The following is a 25,557-nucleotide window of genomic DNA, read 5'->3' as shown; positions in this document are numbered from 1 at the left end:
AATACATAAAGCCTGGCCTGTTAGTGGGCCCTGAGGACAGGGTTGATGACCACTGCCTTAGATAAGTAGCACATGTGGAGTGAACTGCATCCTGAAACACCTTTAGCTCCCCTGTAGACACTGGTCTCTGTTCTACTTCTGGCAGGCTTGCCCACCTTGCTGCCTCTTCACCAGCCCACCTGGCTGCTTCTTCTTCCCAGTCTACCCAACAGACTCTCTGCACCAGTCCATCTGACTGACACACTGGAGATTTTCCAGGGCAAGGTTTGATGAAGACTTAGAACACCGCTGTCTTCAAGAGAGACCTGCTGCAAGTGGCAATCTCTCCCCTTGTATTCCCCTTCACTGTGCTGATCTACTCACTCTGTCCTTCTTTGCTCCCGCTGCCACTCTGGAAAGCCTCCTCCAACTTCTTCTGTCATAGGATCCTTCCAGGCCAGCCACCTGAGCCCCGGCCCTCCCCAGCAGGGGTCCCTTGAGGACCACTGACAGACAGTCTCCCTCAGCACTGGATCTCCATCTTCCACCCGACACCCCTGCTGGCATAGCTCATCTCTATTTAAGGGCTCTCTTAGTCCCCTGCCAGGCCCAACTCCTGGGAATTGGCTAAGGGCCCCTAAATATGCAGGACAGCCCTCCTAGCTTCCACCCACTCATTTCTAGAACATTCTCCAACATTCTAGAGTCAGGGGGAGGCACCAGAGAGCTGCCTGGATGAGTCATGAGCCCTGAACTCTAATAACCCTGACCCAGAATCCATGACTCAGGCTTCGCCTTGAACCAAACTATGTTTTATCTACACTTCCACAAGTAGCACACTAGAGGGTGTTACACAAAGACCGCTCACTGCTGCTCTCTCTCCTTGTGCAGGGTGACTGGTCTTGTCTCCGCCCACTCCTGTAGTTTTCTGCAGGCAGTCTGTAGTGGGTGGGGGCTGCTGGGCCTCTCCCACAGCTCTGCTCTCTGCATAGTCTATGTGCAGTACAGTGATGATGTCACTGCTACTTTTACAAAGTACTGTCTGGGTTTGCAAAGACATAATTATATGAAGGTTTTTGTGCCCAGATTTCAGCTCTAAATACATGTAGCAAAGTCTTTAACCTCTTCCAGCCTAATGAGATCATTCAAATCCAAAGACAGCTGACATCCTTCAATATGTAGTGGGTTGTGAGGCATAATGGGTGCAAAGATATTGAAAGTCATTGGGTGCCAGACACTTCTTGGACGCAAAAGAGGTTTTATTTCTTTTAACAGTGCTTTTTATATTTTTGAAGGGAAAGAGAGTTAGGGCCAGGACACCCTTGAGTAGTTGTAATTTCAACTGGCAGACTCCGAGGCTTCAATAGGGGGACAGCCGTACAGGGAAAGGTCCCAGCAAAGCGCCACTTCTGCACCTGCAGGATTGCTGTTTCCTCTGGCAACAGTACTTAACAGTTCCTAACACAAGGTTCAACAGTTCACTCAGCTTCACTACAATGTCTACTTGTAGTTCTCCAGCTCCTTGAGCTCCTAGTCTCTCTCTGATTCACTGACTCTAAATCCCTGGAGCTCCTCAAAGCTTTTGGTATCTCCCTCCAGCACCACCAACGCTTCCCTGCTGGGTTCCTAGGTTGGCACTCCAGATACTCCTCAAGCTTCACCCATGGTAACCGTATCGGTCCCTGGCTTGACACACAAGGCTGCTCTGCAAGCTGGTGGGTTCCCTGACTTGATCACCACCTGAAGTTTCCTGATTCTCCACCGTGCCCGTTTGGTGAGAATGTTGCTCCGGTACCTGCTTCAGTTACTCACTGTGGTCCCTGGTAAAGGGGATTGGTCCCTTAGTGGTGACAGCTTCCCTCCTACCTCCGACCATGACAGGTTCTCCGGCCGGCAGAACCGTCACTTTTGGTTGGACTGCAAGCCGCAGCCCCAACCCTGTGCTGCCCTCTTAGTTCTGGATAGGCTCTCACATAGCTTGGCAGCCCAATGCCCCCGGGATAGGCCCAATCTCCGGCCTAGCAGCCCGGCGTATGACACATGTCCACCCAGACAGCGGTTTGGGTGGCACAGAACAGCGATCACCTGACCCGAATATATAGGTTCTCCCAGCAGACCAAGGGATTCAAGAAAACCTCTGCCCATTGGCTGAGATACCCCATATACCCATAACCTGACCTTGGGTTGCCTTTCTCAAATCTAGTACCACCAAGTTCCCGGCCAACTAGTGGTAGAATAGAAAAGTGCAACAAGGCCAAACTTAGAGGAAAATCAATAGATCTTTAACAATTAACTGCAGTAGCTACTCCTGACAAGGAATTTTGGCGAGGAGCTCCCTGACTAAACCCCAGGGCTATACATCTATTTATTTAAAAATGTTCTCTTTTTTGCTTGCTTTTCCTCTTTCTGTGAGAAAATTAATTTTTTATTTTGTCAGCTCTTTCCGGCTGCTTTCTCTCTTTTGTTCTCCTTTCCTCCTTCTTTTTTTTAATCTCTCCAAATTCCTTTATTTATTATCCTCCATTTTTCTTACCACATTCCCTTTTATTTCTATCTTTCATATCTGTATAGTTTTTTTGTTTTTTGTTTCTATTATTTTTTTTAATTAATTTTGAACCATATTTCTGCCACTTGCTCTCTCTCTGGGCCATCCACTGTCATTTTATCCTCGGTGTCACCCCGTCCATCCGTCTCTCTCTGTCTGTTTTCCTCCAGCTCCGTCTCTCTCTGCGTCACTACATGCTGAGTCAGAGAATTCAGTGTAGCAGTGTGGGTTCTGCAGTTTTCTCTGTGCTGCATTAAATCTCTATGCACATCCATCTCACTCACCAGCCTCTCTTCCCTGGCTCCCCAGCCTCTCCTCCCTGGCTCCCTAGCCTCTCCTCCCTGGCTCCCCAGCCTCTCCTCCTTGGCTTCCCAGCCTCTCCCAATACAAAGTTTCCTCCTAACTTACAGGCCTCTTTTAACCCTTCTCTTGCTGGGGACTGGGGCAGTGACCCATGATGTGGGATTTTGCGTTCCTCTGCTATTTTCCTTTTTCACCATTTTTCTACGGAGTGATTTGGAGAACACTGCAGGTCCTATTATGATACTTGGCACCGGCCTCATTTTTATGTATCAGACAGTAAAATCTTCTCTGAGAAAAGGCCTGAATTTTTATGACATAATGTTCTTTTCTGCAGGGGGGTGGGGGGGTGGGAGAGGATGTACAGTACAGGCCGTAATGTCAATTTTGAAGAGGATTTCTAAAAGAGGTTCTATTCAGATGGAGAGAGAGAAGGAAGCATGGTAGGGGGAGAAGGGGAGAGAGAGAGAGAGAGAGAGAGAGAATAATGGGAAATGGCAAGAGGGGAGAGAAGGATGGGAAATAAGGAGTGAGAGAGAATGAGAGAGAAAGAGCATAGGGAGATATGGATCAGGAGAGAGAGTGAGAATATGGCAGGGGGAAAGAGGAGAGAAGAATAGGGCAGGGGAAAGAGAGGAGAGAGTGAGAATAGGGCAGGGGGAGAGAGAGGAGAGAAGGACAATAGGGCAGGGGAGAGAGGGAGGGTGAGAATAGGGTAGGGGGAGAGAGAGGAGAGTGAGTGAGAATAGGGCAGGGGGAGAGAGAGTGAGAATATAGCAGGGGGGAGAGAGAGGAGAGAGTAAAAATAGGGCAGGGGGAGAAAGAGGAAAGAAGGAGAATAGGGCAGGGGGAGAGAGAGGAGAGAGTGAGAATAGGGCAGGGAAGAGAGGAGTGATACTGAGAATAGGTTAGGGGGAAAGAAAAGAGAGAGAGTGACAGAGAGAAAAGGGCAGGGGTGAGAAGAGAGAGAGAGAAAGAGAGTGAAAATAGGGCAGGGGGAGAAAGAGGACAGGAGAATAGGGCAGGGGGAGAGAGAGGAGAGAGTGAGAATAGTTCAGGGGGAGAGAGGAGAGGGAGTGAGAATACTGCAGGGAGAGGGAGCAGAGAGTGTGAGAATAGGGCAGGGGGAGAGAGGAGAGAGAGTGTGAGAATAGGGCAGGGGGAGAGAGGAGAGAGAGTGTGAGAATAGGGCAGGGGGAGAAAGCAGAGAGAGTGAGAATAGGGTAGGGGAGAGAGGAGAGAGAGTGAGAATGGGGCAGGGAGAGAGAGAGAAAAGGACAGGGGGAGAGAAGAGACGGTGAGAATAGGACAGGGGGAGAGAGGAGAGGGTGAGGATAGGGTAGAGGGAGATAGAAGAGAGAGTGAGAATAGGGCAGTGGGAGAGAGAGAAGAGAGTGAGAATTGGGCGGGGAGAGAAAGAGGAGAGAGGGATTGTAGGGCACTCGGAGAGAGAGGAGAGGGAGTGAGAATAGGGCAAGGGGAGAGAGAGGAGAGAGTGAGAAAAGGGTAGAAGGGAGAGGAGAGAAAGTAAGAATAGGGCAAGGGGAGAGAGAAGAGAGAGTGAGAATAAGGCAGGCCAAGAGAGAAAAGAGAGTGAGAAAAAGGCAGGGGGAGAGGGTAGAGAGAGGGAGAGAAAATGGTAAGGGGAGAGAGGAGAGTGAGAGCATTTAAAGGGCATGGGGAGAGAGTAGAAATGAGAAGAGAGAGCACAAGAAAAGGGCAGGGAGAGCGAAAAAAGGGTTATGGGGAAGAGGGAGAGAGCAGAAGAGAGTGGAGAGAGGGAGCTCAAGAAAAGAAAAAGGGCAAAGAAGAGTTAGAAAAAGGGGCTAGAGCAGGAATGGTGGAGAGAAAGGAAGGACGGAGTGAAAAAAAAAGATAAAGGGATAGCATGCGAGGGAGAGTGATAAAAAAAGTTGGAGAGGAACGGGAGGGGGGGGGGGGGGGGGGAGGCATGAGAGTGCGACAGGGAAAAGGAAAAAGCAGGATAAAAAAGGCAGGAGAGAGGAAGTGAAAAAAGAGGAGGGTGTAGAAGAGAAAAAGCAGGAAAGAGCCAGAGAACAAAATAAATGAAAAGAGGAAGGAAGGGAGAGAGCAGGAAAGAGAGACAGGAAGGAGGAGAGGGGAAAGAGAGGCAAAGAGAGGAGAAACATAGCAGGACAGAGGGAGAAGGATATAGAAGAGAGTGGATGAATGGGGTGAAAGGAAGGTGGGAGAGAGAGAGAGAAGTGAGGGATAGACAAAGAGAGAGAGAAAAAATGAAGGGAAGGAAAGCGGCAGAGATAGAGCAATAGAAAAAGAGTGCAGGGAGGAAAAAAACAGAGGCAGGACAAGGGCAAATATATATAGAGAGAGCAGGGAGGGACAGAAAAGTAGAGCAGGGAGGGATAGAGAGAGAGTGGGGGGGGGATAGCGAGAGAGGGCAAGGGGAAATATTGAGAGAGAGCAGGGAGGGATAGAGAGAGCAGGGAAGGATAGAGAGAGAGAGAGAGCAGGGAGGGATAGAGAGAGAGAGAGAGAGCAGGGAGGTATAGAGAGAGAGAGCAGAGAGGAATAGACAGAGAGAGCAGGGAGGGATAGAGAGGGGGGAGAGAGCAGGGAGGGATAGACAGGGGGGAGAGAGCAGGGAGGGATAGAGAGAGAGAGAGAGAGAGAGAGCAGGGAGGGATATAGAGAGAGAGCAGGGAGGGATAGAGAGAGAGAGCAGGGAAGGATAGAGAGAGAGCAGGGAGGGACAGAAAAGGAGAGCAGGGAGGGATAGAGAGAGAATGGGGGGGATAGCGAGAGAGGGCAAGGGGAAATATTGAGAGAGAGCAGGGAGGGATAGTGAGAGCAGGGAAGGATAGAGAGAGAGCGAGAGCAGGGAGGGATAGAGAGAGAGAGCAGGGAGGGATAGATAGAGAGAGAGCGGGGAGTTATAAAGAGAGAGAGCAGAGAGGAATAGACAGAGAGAGCAGGGAGGGATAGAGAGAGAGAGAGCAGGGAGGAATAGAGAGAGAGAGAGAGAGAGAGAGAGCAGGGAGGGATAGAGAGAGCAGGGAGGGATAGAGAGAGCAGGGAAGGATAGAGAGAGAGAGAGAGAGCAGGGAGGGATAGAGAGAGAGAGCAGGGAGGGATAGATAGAGAGAGAGAGAGCAGGGAGGGATAGAGAGAGAGAGAGAGAGAGAGAGAGAGCAGGGAGGGATAGAGAGAGAGAGAGAGAGCAGGGAGGAATAGAGAGAGAGAGAGAGCAGGGAGGGATAGAGAGAGCAGGGAGGGATAGAGAGAGCAGGGAAGGATAGAGAGAGAGAGAGAGAGAGAGCAGGGAGGGATAGAGAGAGAGAGCAGGGAGGGATAGATAGAGAGAGAGCAGGGAGGGATAGAGAGAGAGAGAGAGAGAGCAGGGAGGGATAGAGAGAGAGAGAGAGAGCAGGGAAGGATAGAGAGAGAGCAGGGAGGGATAGAGAGAGAGCAGGAAAGGATAGAGAGAGAGAGCAGGGAGAGAGAGAGCAAGGAGGGATAGAGAGAGAGCGAGAGAGAGAGCAGGGAGGGATAGAGAGAGAGCAGGGAAGGATAGAGAGAGAGATCAGGGAGGGATAGAGAGAGAGAGCAGGGAGGGATTGAGAGAGCAGGGAGGGATAGAGAGAGAGAGAGAGAGCAGAGAGGGATAACGAGAGAGAGAGCAGGGAAGGATAGAGAGAGAGAGAGCAGGGAGGGAGAGAGAGAGAGAGAGAGAGCAGGGAGGGATAGAGAGAGAGCAGGGAGGGATAGAGAGAGAGCAGAGAGGGATAATGAGAGAGAGAGCAGAGAGGGATAACGAGAGAGAGCAGGGAAGGATAGAGAGAGAGAGAGAGAGCAGAGAGGGATGGGAATTGGTACTGTAAATGATGTGCATATGCACACTAAAGAAAAAAAAACTTGCAAATGTCATTGTACTTTTTCTGCAATTGCGACATACAGGATACATTGTAGCAACAGCCAATAAAGGCCCGGGCTAACAATGCACAGGTGTAACAGGCCAACTGGACATAATATGGAAGGCAACATGTCTATTAAATGTTACAGAGAAAATTTTATGGTGAATTGATGCATAACAAATGTATTTGTAGATTGTATTAACTTGATTATGACAATTCATTGGTTTCTTGTGATTGGACAGGCTGTGTTCTCATGAATATGAAGTGTCGGTGATGTGATCTCTAGTGATTGGACAGGCTCTATTCTCATGAATGTAAAGTGTCAGTGATGACGTCATTGGTCTCTAGTGATTGGACGGGCTGTGTTCTCATGAATGTAAAGTGTCAGTGATGACGTCACTGGTCTCTAGTGATTGTATCAGATGTTCTCATGAATTTGAAGCTTCTCTGGTACTTTTTCGTCTTTATACTTTTGAAGACTTTCTGCTTTTTTTCTAACATTGTTTTACTGTGGAATTCTGCAGCATTGTTCTTTTTCAGGACCTCCATTTACAACAAACAGTATCCAGTACAATAACTGACAACCAATAAGAATCTCTTTTACATTGTTCTACTTGTTGTTTTAATAATGAAAGGTGAAATATGACTTTATTCTCTTCTTTTCTTCATACTGCCTTAATTGGATAAGCTTCATTGCCTCTCTCTGGCCTTGAAGCTGCAGAGCGTTTGTGTATTAGCATTTCTGTCACATCACCTGCTGATCACCGGACTGGTAGATATTCTAACGTAACCAGGGAGCATTGCACTTCTGTCCCCTCCTCCGCCCTCCTTCTCTCACCTGGAACCTATAGGTCACCCATCATATCTTGGGATCTCCCTCACCTGTGACCTGAAGGACATCAATGTACCATGTAGCCCAGCTGGCACCCCCCAGTAGAGTACCAATGTAACCTGCCTCCCCACTGTAACAGGTAGAGCATCAGTTTCACTTCTCCCCAGCTGGAACTTTCAGTGGGCCACCTAATATCTCTGAACCTTTCCTCTTCAGAGTATCAGATTAATCTCTTCCATAGGTGTGCACAGCCTATAGCATTAAGGTGTGCACCGCAAAGTTCAAACACATGTGCGCAGTAGAGGAGTGGACGGTTTCAGTAGGGATGAGATTGGTGTCAGTAAGTAGTTTTTATTATTTTAATTTTGTTTTTACAATTTTAATTTTCTTCTAATTATTTTTTTTTATTATTTTGGTTTATAATTTTTTACCGTTTGTTAGGAACCCGATTGAGGGGCTTTGGTGAAATAGAAAGGGACTGAGAACAGGGATTCCCCAATCCCTTTCTCAGTAGCATCAGTTGCCACGGGGGTTCAGCAGGGGGAATCTGCATTGCACGGGCTGATTAGGGTGTGCACAGGCACACCCAGCACACCCTGTGCGCACGCCTAGGACCTCTTCATACCTGGCACTGCAAAGAACCTGGTCAGTCATCCCCCACGTAACAAAGCAGAGTCCCAATTTAACCCCTCCCAACCTGACACAGCAAAGTCACAACTGAATTTCCCCCCAACTGGCAGCTGTAGAGAACACTTCCACCTTTCCCCAGTCGGCACTAAAGAGTAACAACTTAACCTTTCTTCGTCTGTCACTGCAGAGTACCAATTTAACTTCTATCCACCAAGCACTGCAGAATACCAAATTAACCCCTGCCCATTTGGCACGGCAGAGTTCCAATCTAACACTGTAAAGCACCAATTTAACATTTTCTCCACCTTGTCCTGCAGAATACCAATATAATCTGCTACTACTTTTCTTCTGCATACAACCTCTTTTCACATGACAGAGCAAAGTCGTAATTTAACTTCTCTCACCTGTTAGTGGGAGAAGTCTGACCTCTCCCCACCTTGCACCTGCAGAATAGCATCCACATTATCATCATTCTCAACTGGAATTTACTGGGCCCCACTGTAATGGTTCATAGGGCACATGCAAAGTACCATTATTCTCTGAGCCTTTCTCTGCAAATTAATAATTTAACCTTTCTTAAACTGGCACCCACAAGTCTGATCTCTCCCAACCTGACACCTGAAGAATACCAGCCTGGCCTTTTTCCACCTGGCGACCGCAGAGTATCAGTCTCACCTCTCCCTACCTGACACCTGAAGAGTACCAGTCTGACCTTCTCCACCTGGCACCTGCAGAGAACTAGTCTGACTTCTTCTCAACTTGCACCTGCAAAGCACCAGTATGACCTCTCACCACCTGGCACCTGCAGAGTACCATTCTGACCTCTCCGCACCTGACACCTTCAAAGTACCAGTGTGACCTCTCTCCACCTGACACCTGCAGAGTACCTGTCTGACCTCTCCCAACCTGACACCTGCAGAGTACCAGCCTGCTCTCTCCCCCACATGGCAGCTGCAGAGTACCAGTCCCCTTGCTCCGCATCTGATATCTGCAGTGTACCATTATGACCTCTCCCCACCGTGCACCTGCATAGTACCTTTCTGACCTCCTCTCACCCGAGACCTGCAGACTACTAGTCTGATGCTTCCGTGCCAGGCACCTACAAGGCACCAGCCTGCCCTCTCCCCACCAGACACTTGCAAAGTACCAGTCTGACTGCTCCTCACCTTGCACCTGAAGAACACCAGCAGACCTCTCTCCACCTGAATACCAGTCTGACCTCTCCCTACCTGGCACCTGCAGAGTACCCCTCTAACCTTTCCCTGCCTGACACCTGCAGGGTACCAGTCTGACCTCTTCCCACCTGGCACCTTCACAGTACCAGTCTAGCCTCTTCGAACCTGAAACCTGCAGAGTACCAGTCTGAACTTCCCCACCTGACACCTGCAGAGTACCAGTCGGACACTTTCCCATCAGACACCTGCAGGGTACCAGCCTGACCTCTTCCAACCTGACACCTGCAGAGTACCAGTGTGACCTATCCTCACCAGGCACCTGAAGTGAACCAAACTGACCTCTTCTTACCTGGCACCTGCAAAGTACGAGTCTGACCTCTCCCTACCTGGAAACTGCAGAAAACTAGTCTGGCTTATCCTCCCCTGGTACCTGCAGAGTATCAGTCTGACCTCTCCTCACTTGGCAACTGCAGAGTACCAGTCTGACTCCTCCCCACCTGGCACTTGCAAAGCACTAGTATGACCTCTCTCCACCTGACACCTGCAGAGTACCAGTCTGACCTGTAGATTACAAACATGACGTCTCCCCACCTGGCACCTGCAGAGTACCAGTGTGATCTCTCCTCACCTGACACCTGCAGAGTACCAGTCTAACATCTCCCCACCTGACACCTGCAGAGTATCACTGTGATCTCTCCTCACCTGACACCTACAGAGTACCAGTCTGACCTCTCCCCACCTGACACCTGCAGTGTACCAGTCTGACCTCTCCCCACCTGACACCTGCAGTGTACCAGTCTGACCTCTCCCCACCTGACACCTGCAGTGTACCAGTCTGACCTCTCCCCACCTGACACCTGCAGTGTACCAGTCTGACCTCTGCTCCTGGCAGCTGCAGATTATCAGTCAGGCTTCTCCCCACCTGGTACCCGTAGAGTACCTACCTGACCTCTCCCCACCCAGCACCTGCAGAGCACCAGTATGAACTCTCTCCACCTGATACCTGAAGAGTAACAGTCTGACCCCCTACCAACCTTGCACCTGCAGAGTACCAGTTTGACCACCCCTACCTGACATCTGAAAAGTATCAGTTTGATCTCTCCCCACCTGGCACATGATTAGTACTAGTCTTAGTACTAGTCTGACCTCTCCCCACCTGATGAGTACCAGTCAAATATAGAGCAACTGGCAAATACAGAGAACCAGTCTGACCTCTCCTCGGCTAGCACTTGCAGTATATCAGTCTGACCTCTCCTCGGCTGGCAACTGCAGTATATAAATCAGACCTCTACCCACCTGACAACTACAAAGTACCTGTCTGACTTATCCCTACCTGGCACCTGCAGAGCACCAGTTTGACCTCTACCAACCTTGCACTTGCAGAGTTCCAGTTCGACCTCCCCCTACCTGACACCTGAAAAGTACCTGTGTGATCTCTCCCCACCTAGCACCTGCTTAGTACTAGTCTGACCTCTGCCCACCTGCAGAGTACCAGTTTGACCTCTACCTACCTGACACCTGAAAAGTACCAGTGTGATCTCTCTCCACCTGAAATCTGAAGAGTACTAGTCTGACCTCTCCCAACCTTGCACCTGCAACGCATCAGTTTGACCTCCCCCTACCCGACACCTGAAAAGTAGCAGTGTGATCTCTCCCCACCTGGCACTTTCACGGTACCAGTCTGACCTCTTCCAACCTGACACCTCCAGAGTACCAGCCTGACCTATCCTTACCTGGCAACTGCAGAGTTCCAGTCTGACTTCTCCCCACCTGACACCTGCAAAGTACCAGTCTAACCTCTCCCCACCTAACCCCCGCAGAGTACTAGTCTGACCTCTCTGCTCTTGGTACTTGCAGATTTTCAGTCAGGCCTCTCCCTACCTGATACCTGCAGAGTACCAGTTTGACCTCTACCCACCTGGCACTTGCAAAGTACCAGTCTTACTCCTCCCAAAATGGCAAGTGCAGAGTACTGGTCTTGCCTCTCCCCACCTGACACCTGCAGAGTACCAGTCTGACCTCTGCTCCTGGCAGCTGCAGATTATCAGTCAGGCTTCTCCTTACCTGGCACCTGCAGAGCACCAGTATGAACTCTCTCCACCTGATACTTGAGGAGTACCAGTCTGACCCCCTACCAACCTTGCACCTGCAGAGTACCAGTTTGATCTACCCCTACCTGACACCTGAAAAGTACCAGTATGATCTCTCCCCACCTGGCACATACTTAGTATTAGTCTTAGTACTAGTCTGACCTCTCCCAACCTGCAAAGTACCAGTCTGATATTTAAACAAACCAACTCCTGCAGAATACCAGTTCGACCTCCCCCTACCTGATACCTGAAAAGTACCAGTCTGATCCCTCCCCACCTGAACCTTGAAGAGTACCAGTTTGACCTCTCCCAACCTTGCACCTGCAGAGCACCAGTTTGACCTCCCCCTACCCGACACCTGAAAAGTACCATTGTGATCTCTCCCCACCTAGCACCTTCACAGTACCAGTCTGACCTCTTCCAACCTGACACCTGGAGAGTACCAGCCTGACATCACCCCACCTGACACTTGCAGAGTATCAGTTTGATCTCCCCCTACCTGACACCTAAAAAGTACCAGTCTGACCTCTTTCCACATGATGCCTCCCCACCTGGCACCTGCAGAGTGATAATCTGACCTCCCCCCCACCTTGCATCTGCATAGTATCAGTCTGACCTCTCCCCACCAGGCACCTGCAGAGTACCAGTCTAACCTCTCCCCACATGACACCTACAGTGTACCAACCTAAACTCTCCCCACCTGACACCTTCAGAGTACCAGTCTGACCTCTTCTCACCTGACACATTTAAAGTACCAGTCTGACCTCTCCCCACCTGACACCTGCAGAGTACCAGTCTGACATCTCCCCCCTGACACCTGCAGAGTACCAGTCTGACCTCTCCCCACCCGACACCTGCAAAGTACCAGTCTGACCTCTGCCCACCTGACAAATACTAGATTGACATCTCCCCTCCTGGTACCTGCAGAGAACTAATATGATCTTTCTCCACCTGGTACCTGCAAAGTACCAGCCTGACCTCACCCCACCTGGCACCCACAGAGTACCAGCCTGACCTCTGCCCACCTGGCAACTACAAAAGTAAAAGTCTTACCTCTGCGCACCTGACACCTGCAAAATACCAATCTTACATCTTCCAACCTGGCACCTGTAGAGTATTAGTCTCATCTCTCCCCACCTCGCATCTGAAGAGTACCAGTCTGACCTCTCCCCACCTGGCCCCTGCAGAGTAGCAGTGTGATCTCTCCTCACCTGACACCTGCAGAGTACCAGTCTGACATCTCCCCACCTGACACCTGCAGAGTACCAGTCTGACCTCTCCCCACCTGGAACCTGCAGAGTACCAGTCTGACTTCTCCCCACCTGCAGAGTACCAGTCTAACCTCTCCCCACCTGACACCTGCAGAGTACCAGTCTGACCTCTCCCCACGTGACACCTGCAGAATACCAGTCTGACCTCTCCCCACCTGACACCTGCAGAATACCAGTCTGACCTTTCCCCACCTCGCACCTGCAGAGTACCAGTCTGACCTCTTCTCATCTGACACCTGCAGAGTACCAGTTTGACCTCTCTCCATCTAGCACCCACAAAATATCAGTCTGACCTCTCCCCACCTGACACCTGCAGAGTACCAGTCTGGCTCTCCCCACCAGGCACCCCCAGAGTACCAGTCTGACCTCTCCCCACCTGGAACCTGCAGAGTACCAGTCTGACCTCTCCCCACCTGGTACCCGCAGAGTACCTGTCTGACCTCTCCACACCTGGCACCAGCAGAGTACCAGTCTGACCTCTCTCCATCTGGCACCCGCAGAGTACCAGTCTGGCCTCTCCCCACCTGGCACCTGCAGAATACCAGTCTGACCTCTCCCTACCTGGCACCTGCAGAGTACCAGTCTGACCTCTACCCACCTGACACCTGCAGAGTACCAGTCTGACCTCTCCTTATCTGACACCTGCAGAGTACCAGTCTGACCTCTCCTCATCTTCACCTGCAGAGTACCAGTCTGACCTCTCTGCATCTGACACCCACAGAATACCAGTCTGACCTCTCCCCACTTGCCACCCGCAGAATACCAGTCTGACCTCTCCCCACCTGGCACCCGAGGAATACCAGTCTGACCTCTCCCCACCTGGCACCCGCAGAATACCAGTCTGACCTCTCCCCACCTGGCACCCGCAGAATACCAGTCTGACCTCTCTCCATCTGGCACCTGCAGAATACCAGTCTGACCTCTCCCCACCTGGCACCCGCAGAATACCAGTCTGACCTCTCCCCACCTGGCACCCGCAGAATACCAGTCTGACCTCTCTCCATCTGGCACCTGCAGTCCCAGTCTGACCTCTCCCCACCTGGCACCCGCAGAATACCAGTCTGACCTCTCCCCACCTGGCACCCGCAGAATACCAGTCTGACCTCTCCCCACCTGGCACCCGCAGAATACCAGTCTGACCTCTCTCCATCTGGCACCTGCAGAATACCAGTCTGACCTCTCCCCACCTGGCACCCGCAGAATACCAGTCTGACCTCTCCCCACCTGGCACCCGCAGAATACCAGTCTGACCTCTCTCCATCTGGCACCTGCAGTCCCAGTCTGACCTCTCCCCACCTGACACCCGCAGAATACCAGTCTGACCTCTCCCCACCTGGCACCCACAGAGTACCAGTCTGACCTCTCCCCACCTGGCACCTGCAGAGTACCAGTCCAAGCCCCTCCCCCTCCCAATAGATCTCCCTCATCCTCTCCATCAGCTGCAGTCTGTGGAGCTCCGCTCAGCATCACCCTTTAACCACACGCAGCGGCACATCATCCTCTCATCCCATCACCCTCATCCTAGCAGGCACCTGCTGTGCACCTCACATCTTAATTATCCTGCTTGCAAGGTGCCATCCTCTGTCATCACCTGCAGAGCATCGCTCCTGCCAGGGCAGCACAGCTTAGCCTCTCGCCCGCCCGTCCATAAACAAACTGCATGCACTGCATGCAGCGTGGTGAGTGAATGAGGAGGAGGGGCTCCTATTAGCTGCATCGGTGCAGAGTGGGGGGATGAGAGCGAGAAGCAGGGAGGGAGAGGGATGTGTGAAGTCTGTACCCTTGATAACTGCAGAGCTGTCCCAACACTGCACACAGCCTGCCCTCTCCTTATTTCATCCAGCTCTGCAAGTCCTGCAAAAGCAACCTCCACCCCCTACACCAGTCCAATCCCTGGAATCTGCTCTGAACACCTCTGCTTGCAGCTCTCCCTAACCCACGCACCATCCTGCCATTCTCTATACATCCTTCTGGACTCCTCACTTTTTTTGTCTTACTTTTCCCATCCCCCTTCCCTCCTCCCCAGGCTCTCTCCATCCCCCCTCTGTCTCATTCTCTCTATACCTCTCATCTCCTTTCTTCAAACACATCTTCATGCCCTTAGTGGCTCATCGTCCTGGTCAATACTGCTCTGGGATATAATCCCCCAGGCTACCCCTCCTTGCTCAACCCCCCCTGTGCCCAAGGATATTGCCCCCCTCCACGCCACCCCTTCTTGCTGGACCCCCTCGTCCCCAAGGATATTGACCCACCCAGGTCAATCCCTCCTTACTGGAACCCCGACTTCTCTTACCCCTCTTTTTAGAAGGACCCTTACACCCTCTTGCCCCCTTCCCTGATTAGGCATCCTACCTTTCCCCTCTTACCTGTCCCAATATGCAAGTTTCATTTGCTTGCACTGAGCAGACTCTAAGAAGTAGGACCAGCGAGGACCGTCTTTGCCCCAATCGTCCTTCTGGGGGACAAAATGGGGGAAACAGTGGGCAGACTAAGCAGCGCACTCCCCCCATGGGGACCAAATACCCTAATCAGGTGCTCCCGCTGCTTACACACATGCTACGGGAGTCTACGGGCAAAGCTACGGGTATGAAGTACAGGTAAGAGGATGCGGAATACTTCAATTAGGAGGCTTCTGGGGTTTGACTAATTTTAAGGGAAGGTGACTTTCTCCTATTGGCATAGAGCTGATACATATATGGGCATAGTACAGTAAATGACATTGGACTTCTTCTATGTATGCCCTCTATACTCTAATAACTGCTTCAGTTGGGCTACAGTTTTAAGTACATTTAAGCTTGGCTATCTACTGTGTGCAGCCTGTTATGTACACTATAACTACATGGGCAACTAATTTAGAGCAAAATACACAGTGTCACCTTATATTGTCCTGAAGTGGCTTAAATTAATAAAATTAAAAACTTCTTGACACTCCTAAGATAATGCAAAAATATACTGGCGGACCCCAAAGATTGTATGAGATACTCCTGATGTGTTGAAGTGGAGCTAAGATATTGCCAAGATCGTAACGATTTACCCCTATGGTGTGTTGAAGTATATCTGAGATATTCCCAAGATTGTAATGAGATACCCCTGAGATTGTGTCAAGATATACAATGACATACTGCTGAGAAATTCCAGAGGTAGTGCTACAATATATCTGATACACACTTGAGAGATTGTTGAAATATACCTGAAATTGTCTGGGAAATACCTGAGATACTGCTGGGATATACCTAAGATAGTGCTGAGATGTACCTGAGATTGTGCTGGAATATACCTGAGATAGTGCTGGGATATACCTGAGATAGTACTGAGATGTACCTGAGATAGTGCTGGGATATACCTGAGATAGTACTGAGATGTACCTGAGATCGTGTTGGGATATACCTGAGATAGTGCTGAGATGTACCTGAGATAGTGTTGGGATATACCTGAGATAGTGCTGGGATGTACCTGAGATAGTGCTAGGATGTACCTAAGATAGTGCTGGGATGTACCTGAGATAGTGCTAGGATGTACCTAAGATAGTGCTGGGATGTACCTAAGATTGTGCTGGGATATACCTGAGATAGTGTTGAGATGTACCTATGATAGTGCTGGTATTTACCTGAGATTGTGCTGGAATATACCTGAGATAGTGCTGAGATGTACCTGAGATTGTCTAGGATATACCTGAGATAGTGCTGAGATGTACCTGAGATTGTGGTAGGATATACCTGAGATAGTGCTGAGATGTACCTGAGATTGTGGTGGGATATACCTGAGATAGTGCTGAGATGTACCTGAGATTGTGGTGGGATATACCTGAGATAGTGCTGAGATGTACCTGAGATTGTGGTGGGATATACCTGAGATAGTGCTGAGATGTACCCAAGATAATGCTGAGATATACCTGAGATAGTGCTGGGATATACCTAAGATAGTGCTGGTATATACCTGAGATAGTGCTGAGATGTACCTGAAATTGTGCTGGGATATACCTGCGGTAGTGCTGAGATGTACCTGAGATAGTACTGGGATATACCTGAGATAGTGCTGAGATGTACCTGAGATAGTACTAGGATATACCTGGGATAATGCTGAGACGTACCTGAGATAGTGCTGGGATGTACCTGAGATAGTACTGAGATGTACCTGAGATTGTGCTGGGATATACCTGAGATAGTGCTGAGATGTACCTGAGATAGTGCTGAGATGTACCTGAGATTGTGGAGGGATATACCTGAGATAGTGCTGAGATGTACCTGAGATTGTGCTGGTATATACCTGAGATAGTGCTGAGATGTACCTGAGATTGTGGTGGGATATACCTGAGATAGTGCGGAGATGTACCTAAGATAATGCTGGGATATAACTGACCTAGCGCTAAAATGAACCTGAGTTAGTGCTGAGATGAACCTGAGATAGCACTGGGATATACTGAAAATAGCACTGGGATATACCTGAGATTGTGCTGAGATGTACCTGAGATTGTGCTGAGATGTACCTGAGATTGTGCTGAGATGTACCTGAGATTGTGCTGAGATGTACCTGAGATTGTGCTGAGATGGTGCTGAGATGTACCTGAGATTCTGGTGGGATATACCTGAATAGTGCTGAGATGGACTTGAGATTGTGCTGGGATATAGCTGAGATAGTGCTGGGATGTACCCAAGATAGTGCCGGGATATACCTGAGATTGTGCTGAGATGTACCTGAGATTGTGCTGAGATGTGCCTGAGATTGTGTTGAGATGTACCCAAGATAGTGCTGAGATGTACTTGAGATTGTGCTGGGATGTACCTGAGATAGCACTGGGATGTACCAAGATATACAATGACAAACTGCTGAGAAATTCTTGAGATACTATATTGTGCTACAATATATCTGATAGACACTTGAGAGATTTTTGAAATATACCTGAGATTTTGCTCAGATATACCTGAGATTGCACTGAGATGTACCTGAGATTGTCTGGGAAATACCTAAGATAGTGCTGAGATGTACATGAGATCGTTTTGGGATATACCTAAGATAGTGCTGAGAAGTAACTGAGATTGGGATGGGATATACCTAAGATGTACATGAGATTGTGGTTGGATATGCTTGAGATTGTGCTGAGATGTACCTGAGATTGTGCTGGAATATACCTGAGATAGTGTTGGGATGTACCTGAGTTTGTGCTGAGATGTACATGAGATCGTTTTGGGATATACCTAAGATAGTGCTGAGATGTACCTGAGATTGTGTTGGAATATACCTGAATAGTGCTGAGATGTACCTGAGATCGTTTTGGGATATACCTGAGATAGTGCTGAGATGTACCTGAGATTGTGTTGGAATATACCTCAGATAATACTGATATGTACATGAGATTGTGGTTGGATATGCTTGAGATACTGCTGAGATGTACCTGAGATTGTGTTAGGATATACCTGAGAAAGTGCTGAGATGTACCTAAGATAGTCCTGAAATATACCTGAGTTAATGCTGAGATATACCCAAAAGAATACTGAGATATATCTGTGAGAATGCTAAGATATACAGTATGTGAGAGAGTGTACCTAAAACAGTGTTACATACAAAGCTCTGAGTTACATACAAAGCTCTGAGATACACCTGAAATACTGTGCCTGTGATAGTACAGAGATATATCTAAGATAGTGTTGAGATATACCTAGGATATTTGAGATACTCTATACTTGAGATAGTACAGAGATATACACTCACTGGCCATTTTATTAGGTACACCTTGCTAGTACCAGGTTGGATCCACTTTTGCATTCAGAACTGCCTTAATTCTTCGTGGCATAGATTCAACAAGGTGTTGGAAACATTAATTTAGATATTTTGGTCTATATTGACATGATAGCATCACACAGTTGCTACAGATTTGTCGGCTGCACATCCATAATGCAAATCTCCCATTCCACCACATCCCAAAGGTGCTCTATTGGATTGAGATCTGGTGACTGTGGAGGCCATTGGAGTACAGTGACCTCATTGTCCAGTGGTGAGATGATTGGAGCTATGTGACATGGCGCATTATCCTGCTGGAAGGAGCCATCAGAAGATGGATACACTGTACTCATAAAGGGATGGACATGGTCAGCAACAATACCGTGGCATGTAAACGATGCCAAGAAAATATTCCCCACATCATTACACCACCTCCACCAGCCTGAACCGTTAATACAAGGTAGGATGGATCCATGCGTTCATGTTGTTTACTCCAAATTCTGACCCCACCATCTGAATTTTTCAGCAGACTCATCAGACCAGGCAACGTATTTGCAATCTTCTGTTGTCCAATTTTGGTGAACCTGTGTGAATTGTAGCCTCAGTGTTCTGTTTTTAGCTGACTGGAGTGGCACCCGGTGCGTTCTTCTGCTTCAAGGTTCGATGTTTTGTGCGCTCAGAGATGGTATTCTGCATTCCTTTGGTGTAACGAGCGGTTATTTGAGTTACTGTTGCCTTTCCATCTTCTCAAACCAGTCTGCCCATTCTCCTCTGACCTCAGACATCAACAAGGCATTTTGGTCCACACAACTGCCGCTCACTGGATATTTTCTCTTTTTCGGACCATTCTCTGTAAACCCAAGAGATGGTTGTGTGTGAAAATCCTAGTAGGTCAGCAGTTTTTGAAATACTCAGACCAGCCCGTCTGGCACCAACAACCATGCCACGTTCAAAGTCACTTAAATCCCCTTTCTTCCCCATTTTGATGCTCGGTTTGAATTTCAGCAAGTCTCCTTCACTACATCTAGATGACTAAATGCATTGAGTTGCTTCCATGTGATTGGCTAATTACCATTTTGTGTTACCAAGCAATTAAACAGGTGTATCTAATAAAGTGGTTGGTGAGCATAGGCGTTGCTAGGGGGATGGCTATTGGGGCTACAGCCCCGAGTCTGGGGCCCATAGCCCCGAGTCTCTTGTCCCAGTCCAGAATGCAGGGGACAGGGGCGGACTGAGCCGTGGTAGCGCTGGCTCTGTCTCCAGCTCCACCCCCGCCTCCACCTGACTCTACTCTTGGTCACTGGTTGCCAGAAGCGCCTAGCGGCTTGCAACCAGTGACGTCATGGCCGCAACTTCGTTCCTGCCCACTGTGCCCACATTGCCCCACATTCAAAGCGGATGAGGATTGCACTTTGTCCTCCTCCGCGTAAGTGCTCGTGGGGCCTGGCCTGCGACTCCTGGACTGGAGCGCTGGTCCAGTGGCAACGTGAAGTGCAGAGCAGCAGGATCAAACAGGGAAGAGCCCAGGAGGGAGAGAGAGAGAGTGAAGACACCGCCACCCTGAGCAGCATACCCGGCACCTCCCAGCGCCTGCACTCCTCCAACCTCAATCCTCTCCCAGCTCGCTGTGACTGGAACAGGAAGAAGGCTCCAGAAGGCAGGAATTACAATGCGGCCGCTGTGCCACATCAATCCCCGCTCGGAGCTCGGGCAGTCGGCTCTCCTCCTCTCCTCTGGCTGCCTCACACACCAGTACTACGACTGAGCTGCTGCTGCAGGACCTGGACACATGAAGTCGGTCTCCTCCTGGTCAGGTAGGTCAGTCAGTGTGTGTATGTCAGGTAGGTCAGTGTAGGTCAGTGTGTGTTAGGTAGGTCAGTGCATGTAGGTCAGTATAGGTCAGTGTGTGTCAGGTAGGTCAGTGTATGTAGGTCAGTGTGTGTCAGGTAGGTCAGTGTGGGTCAGGTAGGTCATTGTATGTATGTCAGGTAAGTCAGTGTATGTCAGGTAGGTCAGTTTGTGTAGCTCAGTGTGTGTCAGGTAGGTCAGTGTATGTCGAGTAGGTCAGTGTGTGTCAGGTAGGTCAGTGTATGTATGCCAGGTAGGTCAGTGTATGTCAGGTAGGTCAGTGTAGGTCAGTGTGTTTCAGGTAGGTCAGTGTAGATCAGGTAGGTCAGTGTGGGTCAGGTAGGTCAGTGTGGGTCAGGTAGGTCAGTGTGGGTCAGGTAGGTCAGTGTGTGTCAGATAGGTCAGTGTATGTATGTCAGGTAGGTTAGTGTGTGTATTTCAGGTAGGTAGGTCAGTGTGTATGTCAGGTAGGTAGGTCAGTTTAGTGGTCAGCATTGATGGGCACTGGTAAGCCCGGCAACAACCAGCAAGTGAGCTTACCCCCCGCTCCGCCCAGCCAAAAAACCCAGTGCCACTGGAAACACCCCCCCCCCCCCCACTGTGCCGACCTTGGACTTCGGGCTGAAGCCCCTAGTCTTTTTGCCACCTAGCAACACCCCTGTCGCTGAGTGTATGTATACCTGAGATGAGTACAGATATATACCTAAGATAGTGCAGTAATATCCCCAAGATATACATGAGATAGTACATGAGGTGCTGGGATATACACCTGAGATAGTGTTAAGATAGTGCTGAGATATATATGAGATAGTGTTGAGCTATACCTAAGATAATACAGATATACCAGAGATAATGTTGAGATATACCTGAGCTAGCATATACCTTGGGTAGTGTTGACGTATACTTGAGATAGTACAGAGATATACCTGAGATTGTGCTGGGACATACCTGAAATAGTACCAAGATTGTGTTGAGATAATCCTGAGATAGTGTCAAGATATGTAATGACATCGGGATAAAATACACCTAAGATATATTTGGGGTAGTGCTGAGACAAACCCAAGATATACCCACAAAAGTATTGAGATTTACCTGATATCGTGATAAATTATTGCTAAGCTATACTGTAGCTTAGATACACTTGATATTGATATTGACACTGAAATAAACCCAAGATTGTACAGAGATATACCTGAGATGGTGCTGAGTGATGCCCAAGAGAGTGTTGAAATATACCTGATATAGTACTGAGATATACCTGAGATAGTGCTGAGATAGTACTGAGCTATATCTGAGATAGTGTTGAGATATAACTGAAAAAGGGCTAAGACATACCTTAGATCCTTTGGAAGGCCTACCATTCTACTTCTATATTAGAATGCTAATCCTTTTTCACCTTTGCTTCAGATATGTATTATTATTATACAGGATTTATATAGCGCCAACAGTTTGCGCAGCGCTTTACAATGCAGAGAGACACTACACCAACAGTACAATTCAAAACAAGAGGGTTAGAGGAGCCCTGCTCCTGCAAGCTTACAATCTAAGAGGGAGGGTCTGGTGAAACAAAAGTTAGGGGACTGCGAGGGATGAACTCATGAGAGGAGTAGAAGATTCTGTTGTTAGCTGGAGGCAGGATAGGCCACCCTGAAGAGATGAGTTTTCATGGATCGCCTAAGAGTGGACAGAGTTGGAGATAGCCGGACAGAATGGGGTAGTGAGTTCCAGAGGATTGTAGAGGCTCTGGAGAAGTCCTGGAGACGAGCATGGGAGGAGGAGACAAGGGAGCTAGATAGCAGAAGGTCGTGGGAGGAGCGGAGAGGATGGTTTGGGTGATATTTGTAGATAAGATTGGTGATGTAGCTTGGGGCTTAATTGTGAATGGCTTTGTATGTTATTGTTAGTGTTTTGAATTTTATTCGTTGGGCAATGGGAAGCCAATGGAGGGATTGACACTGAACGGTTGGTAAGGCGGATGAGTCTGGCAGTGGCATTCATCCACTTGTAGAGGTCTCCTGCCAACCCCTTCTAACTTGGTTAGTGAGCGATTGGTCCAGTAGTCCCACCTCAAGTAGTCTTATTTGGACTTAATGTTGATTACAAAAAACAATCTCTTTTTAGAACTGGCAATACATTCGTGAGGGTGGATGGAGACCTATGGGTAGAGTGAACATGTTGTGCACCATACAGTAAAAAGTACTCCTTTACCCGTTCATTAGAAGAAATGGTTCCTCATTAGGGTGAACCCACAACAAACATATGATTGAAAGTAATCTGGGGCTTTGACAATTAATTTGCTATTGTTTAGGGTCCTTAAACATTTGTTTATAGAAGGTTTTATAGAGCTCAAGGTTTAACCAAGTAGAGACTTCACCTGATTATTGAGAACTGAAATATCAGATAAAACAACATTCCTGAGGTGTGTGTGTGGAAGATCAAAGACCCTGAATGATAGGACAGAATGTAGAACTGAAGCCTCTAGGATGATGTACACATATCCGATCCCTTGTCTGTGCTAAATAAATATGCAGTCAATGAATATTTTATGACTCAGATTCAATTTAGTAAATCTATTAAACATATATCAAGTTTAAAGAAGAGTCAGTCATGAATTAATGCTGCCAGTCTGCCGCTATAAAAAATTAAATAATAAAATGACACACTATAAAACTTCTTACATTTTACATTAGGCTGTCAGTACAATAAATAGATCAGTGACGTCACCAACACTTCATGGTCATGAGAACACAGCCTGTCCAATCACTAAAGACCAGTGACATCACCAACACTTTATGTTCATAAAAACACAGCCTGTCCAATCACTAAAGACCAGTGACATCACCAACACTTCATGGTCATGAGAACACAGCCTGTCCAATCACTAGAGACCAGTGACACCATTGACACTTCCTATTTATGTAATCTAATCTCTAGAGACCAGTGACATCCCCAACACAACCTGTAACAAATAAATAAATAAATAAAACTTCATGGTCATGAGAACACAGCCTGTCCAATCACTAGAGACCAGTGACACCATTGAAACTTCCTATTTATGTAATCCAATCTCTAGAGACCAGTGGCATTCCCAACACAACCTGTAACAAATAAATAAATAACATTTCATATTCATGAGAACAGAGCCCGTCCAATCACTAGAGAGCAGTGACATCACCAACACTTCATATTCATGAGAACACAGCCCGTCCAATCACTAGAGAGCAGTGACATCACAGACACTTCATATTCATGAGAACACACCCCGTCCAATCACTAGAGACCGGTGACATCACCAACAATTCATATCCTTGAGAACACAGCTCATCCAATCTCAAGAGACCAGTGACATCACCGACACTTCATATTCATAAAAACACAGCCTCAAAAAATCAAAATTTGGGTAAAAAATGTAAAGAATATTAAAAAACATGTGAATTGACAATTTTTATTGGCAGCCATGTCTACGAGGCACAGCTGGCTCTACCCAGTGGCATTGACCCCAGAACTATTCAGGCATCATCAGTCAATCAGCCACAGCCCACTGAACCCCTAGTAATTTCTGGAGGAACCCTATGATCTCACAGGACCCTGGTTACAAATGGCTAGGTTAAAACTGCCCATGGATGGGTAGAATTTCAAATGAAAATTCTTAGAAAAATTATTCTCTAAAAGTTTTTTTTGTTTTTCTGATTATTAGTGGGGTCAAATTGATGTTCATTTTTGACCGCAGTGATGCGAAAATTCAAAGGAGTAGGATGGAAATTTTTGCTTTAATTAACTAATTTCTTATGTCGCGTACCCACAACCGGACGTTCCGTCAGAGTAGACTCTGACGGTCTTTCTGACGGAGTTCCGACGGAGTTCTGCTGAAACGGACTTGCCTACACACGGTCACACCAAAGTCTGACGTACGGCGGGACTAGAAAAATGAAGTTCAATAGCCAGTAGCCAATAGCTGCCCTTGTGTCATTTTTGGTCCGTCGGAATAGCATACAGACAAGCGGTTTTCCCGATGGGAATTGAGTCCGTCGGAAAGATTTGAAACATGTTCCATTTCTAGGTCCGTCAGAATTTTCGAAAGAAAAAGTCTGATGAAGCCCACACACGATCGGAATGTCCGACGGAATGATTCCGTCGGACCTTTTCTGCTGGAAAGTCCGGTCGTGTGTACATAACAGTATATTTTGGTTTTCATTAATTCGTCCATTAATTCCTAGATCAGATTGACATTCAAATGTTCTGAGAATTTTCGTATAAATTTTCCAAAGATGTTGGAAATTCTATGGGCAGCTTAAGCCATAGCGTGAGGGAAGAGCTGCAGACAGGAGTCACCTAATGTCCCTATACCAGGGGTGTCCCCATAGAGATAGAGTGGTGGGACATTTCTCTCCTTAGCAATGACCATTTGTACTACCACTGGGCTGAGCTCTCAATGCAGAATCTGCTAAGCAATCAATGTTGACACTTTAGGTCATTTTCCTTCCTCGCTATTTGTTTCTGAAAGGAGCCCCTTCCCCCATAGTGCTTACATGTGCAAGAACATCACTAAAGATAAAGGCTCTATGTATTGTAGACCTTTGGAAAAACAGAAATTCATTTGCATGAGCAGAGGGATAAGTGTTTAAGGATGTCCTGTCATTGGCGTACTGTTGCTATTGTTGTAGAAAGAGAAAATGATCTAAAAAAATTAGACAGGCATTGTAATTACTTAAAGTGATACTAAACACACACTGTTAAACGTACAATGTCCCCTCTATTTCTGTATGTGGATGATGGCACTGTAATTATTTTAATTTAAAAAAAACGAAGTTCCTTTTTCCCAATCGATATTCAGCTGTCACATGACCCAGCATAAGTAGGAGGAGCTTCTAGTCCTCTGCTGCTGGTCACATGGTAAAAAAAAAAAAAAAGCCTTTGGAATACAAAGTAAAAATAAATAAATAATACAAATAAACTGATTTAAATTGTTATACAAATATATATTTAAAATCAAATCTTTATTATTTTGTGGAAATAACATGGTGTGGGCGGATTTCTGCCAGGCACAGGCTTTTTCACTTTCCTCCAGTCTGTGTTTTAGAATAAGGGGGAGGTGAAGCCTCCGCTAATCTACATGTAATATCCCACCCCTATTGTGTTTAGCTGGTTAGTGGACATGGACAAGGAGGGAGGGAGTGTCATCATAGGTGTGTGCGGTCTATTGCATTGCAACTCAAACACATGCATCTGGGTATGTGTGTGTGTGTGTGTGTGTATGTGTATATATATATATATTC

At 47.9% G+C, this 25,557-nt stretch overlaps 1 protein-coding gene across 4 annotated transcripts in view; it reads left to right on the top strand.

The window, feature by feature from the left end:
* The window catches only part of KCNAB3 (potassium voltage-gated channel subfamily A regulatory beta subunit 3), a 185,285-nt gene that overhangs the window by 77,401 nt on the left and 82,327 nt on the right, over positions 1-25,557 (top strand). Inside the window, exon 1 of one of the 4 annotated variants that reach the window (XM_073622922.1) lies at positions 14,142-15,312. The exons of 2 other annotated variants lie outside the window; for them this stretch is intronic. In XM_073622922.1, coding sequence (XP_073479023.1) covers positions 15,092-15,312 — 221 coding nt within the window. In that variant the 5' untranslated portion in view covers positions 14,142-15,091. Of the gene's footprint in view, positions 1-14,141; positions 15,313-25,557 lie in introns of those variants that run through there. One more of the 4 variants, XM_073622925.1, reaches the window with a different exon arrangement.

This window comes from Aquarana catesbeiana, linkage group LG03 (assembly GCF_042186555.1).
Source record: "Aquarana catesbeiana isolate 2022-GZ linkage group LG03, ASM4218655v1, whole genome shotgun sequence".
Classification (NCBI taxonomy): Eukaryota; Metazoa; Chordata; class Amphibia; order Anura; family Ranidae; genus Aquarana; species Aquarana catesbeiana.
The sequence above is the reverse complement of the archived record's forward strand: the minus strand, read 5'-3'. Positions and strand labels throughout refer to the sequence as shown.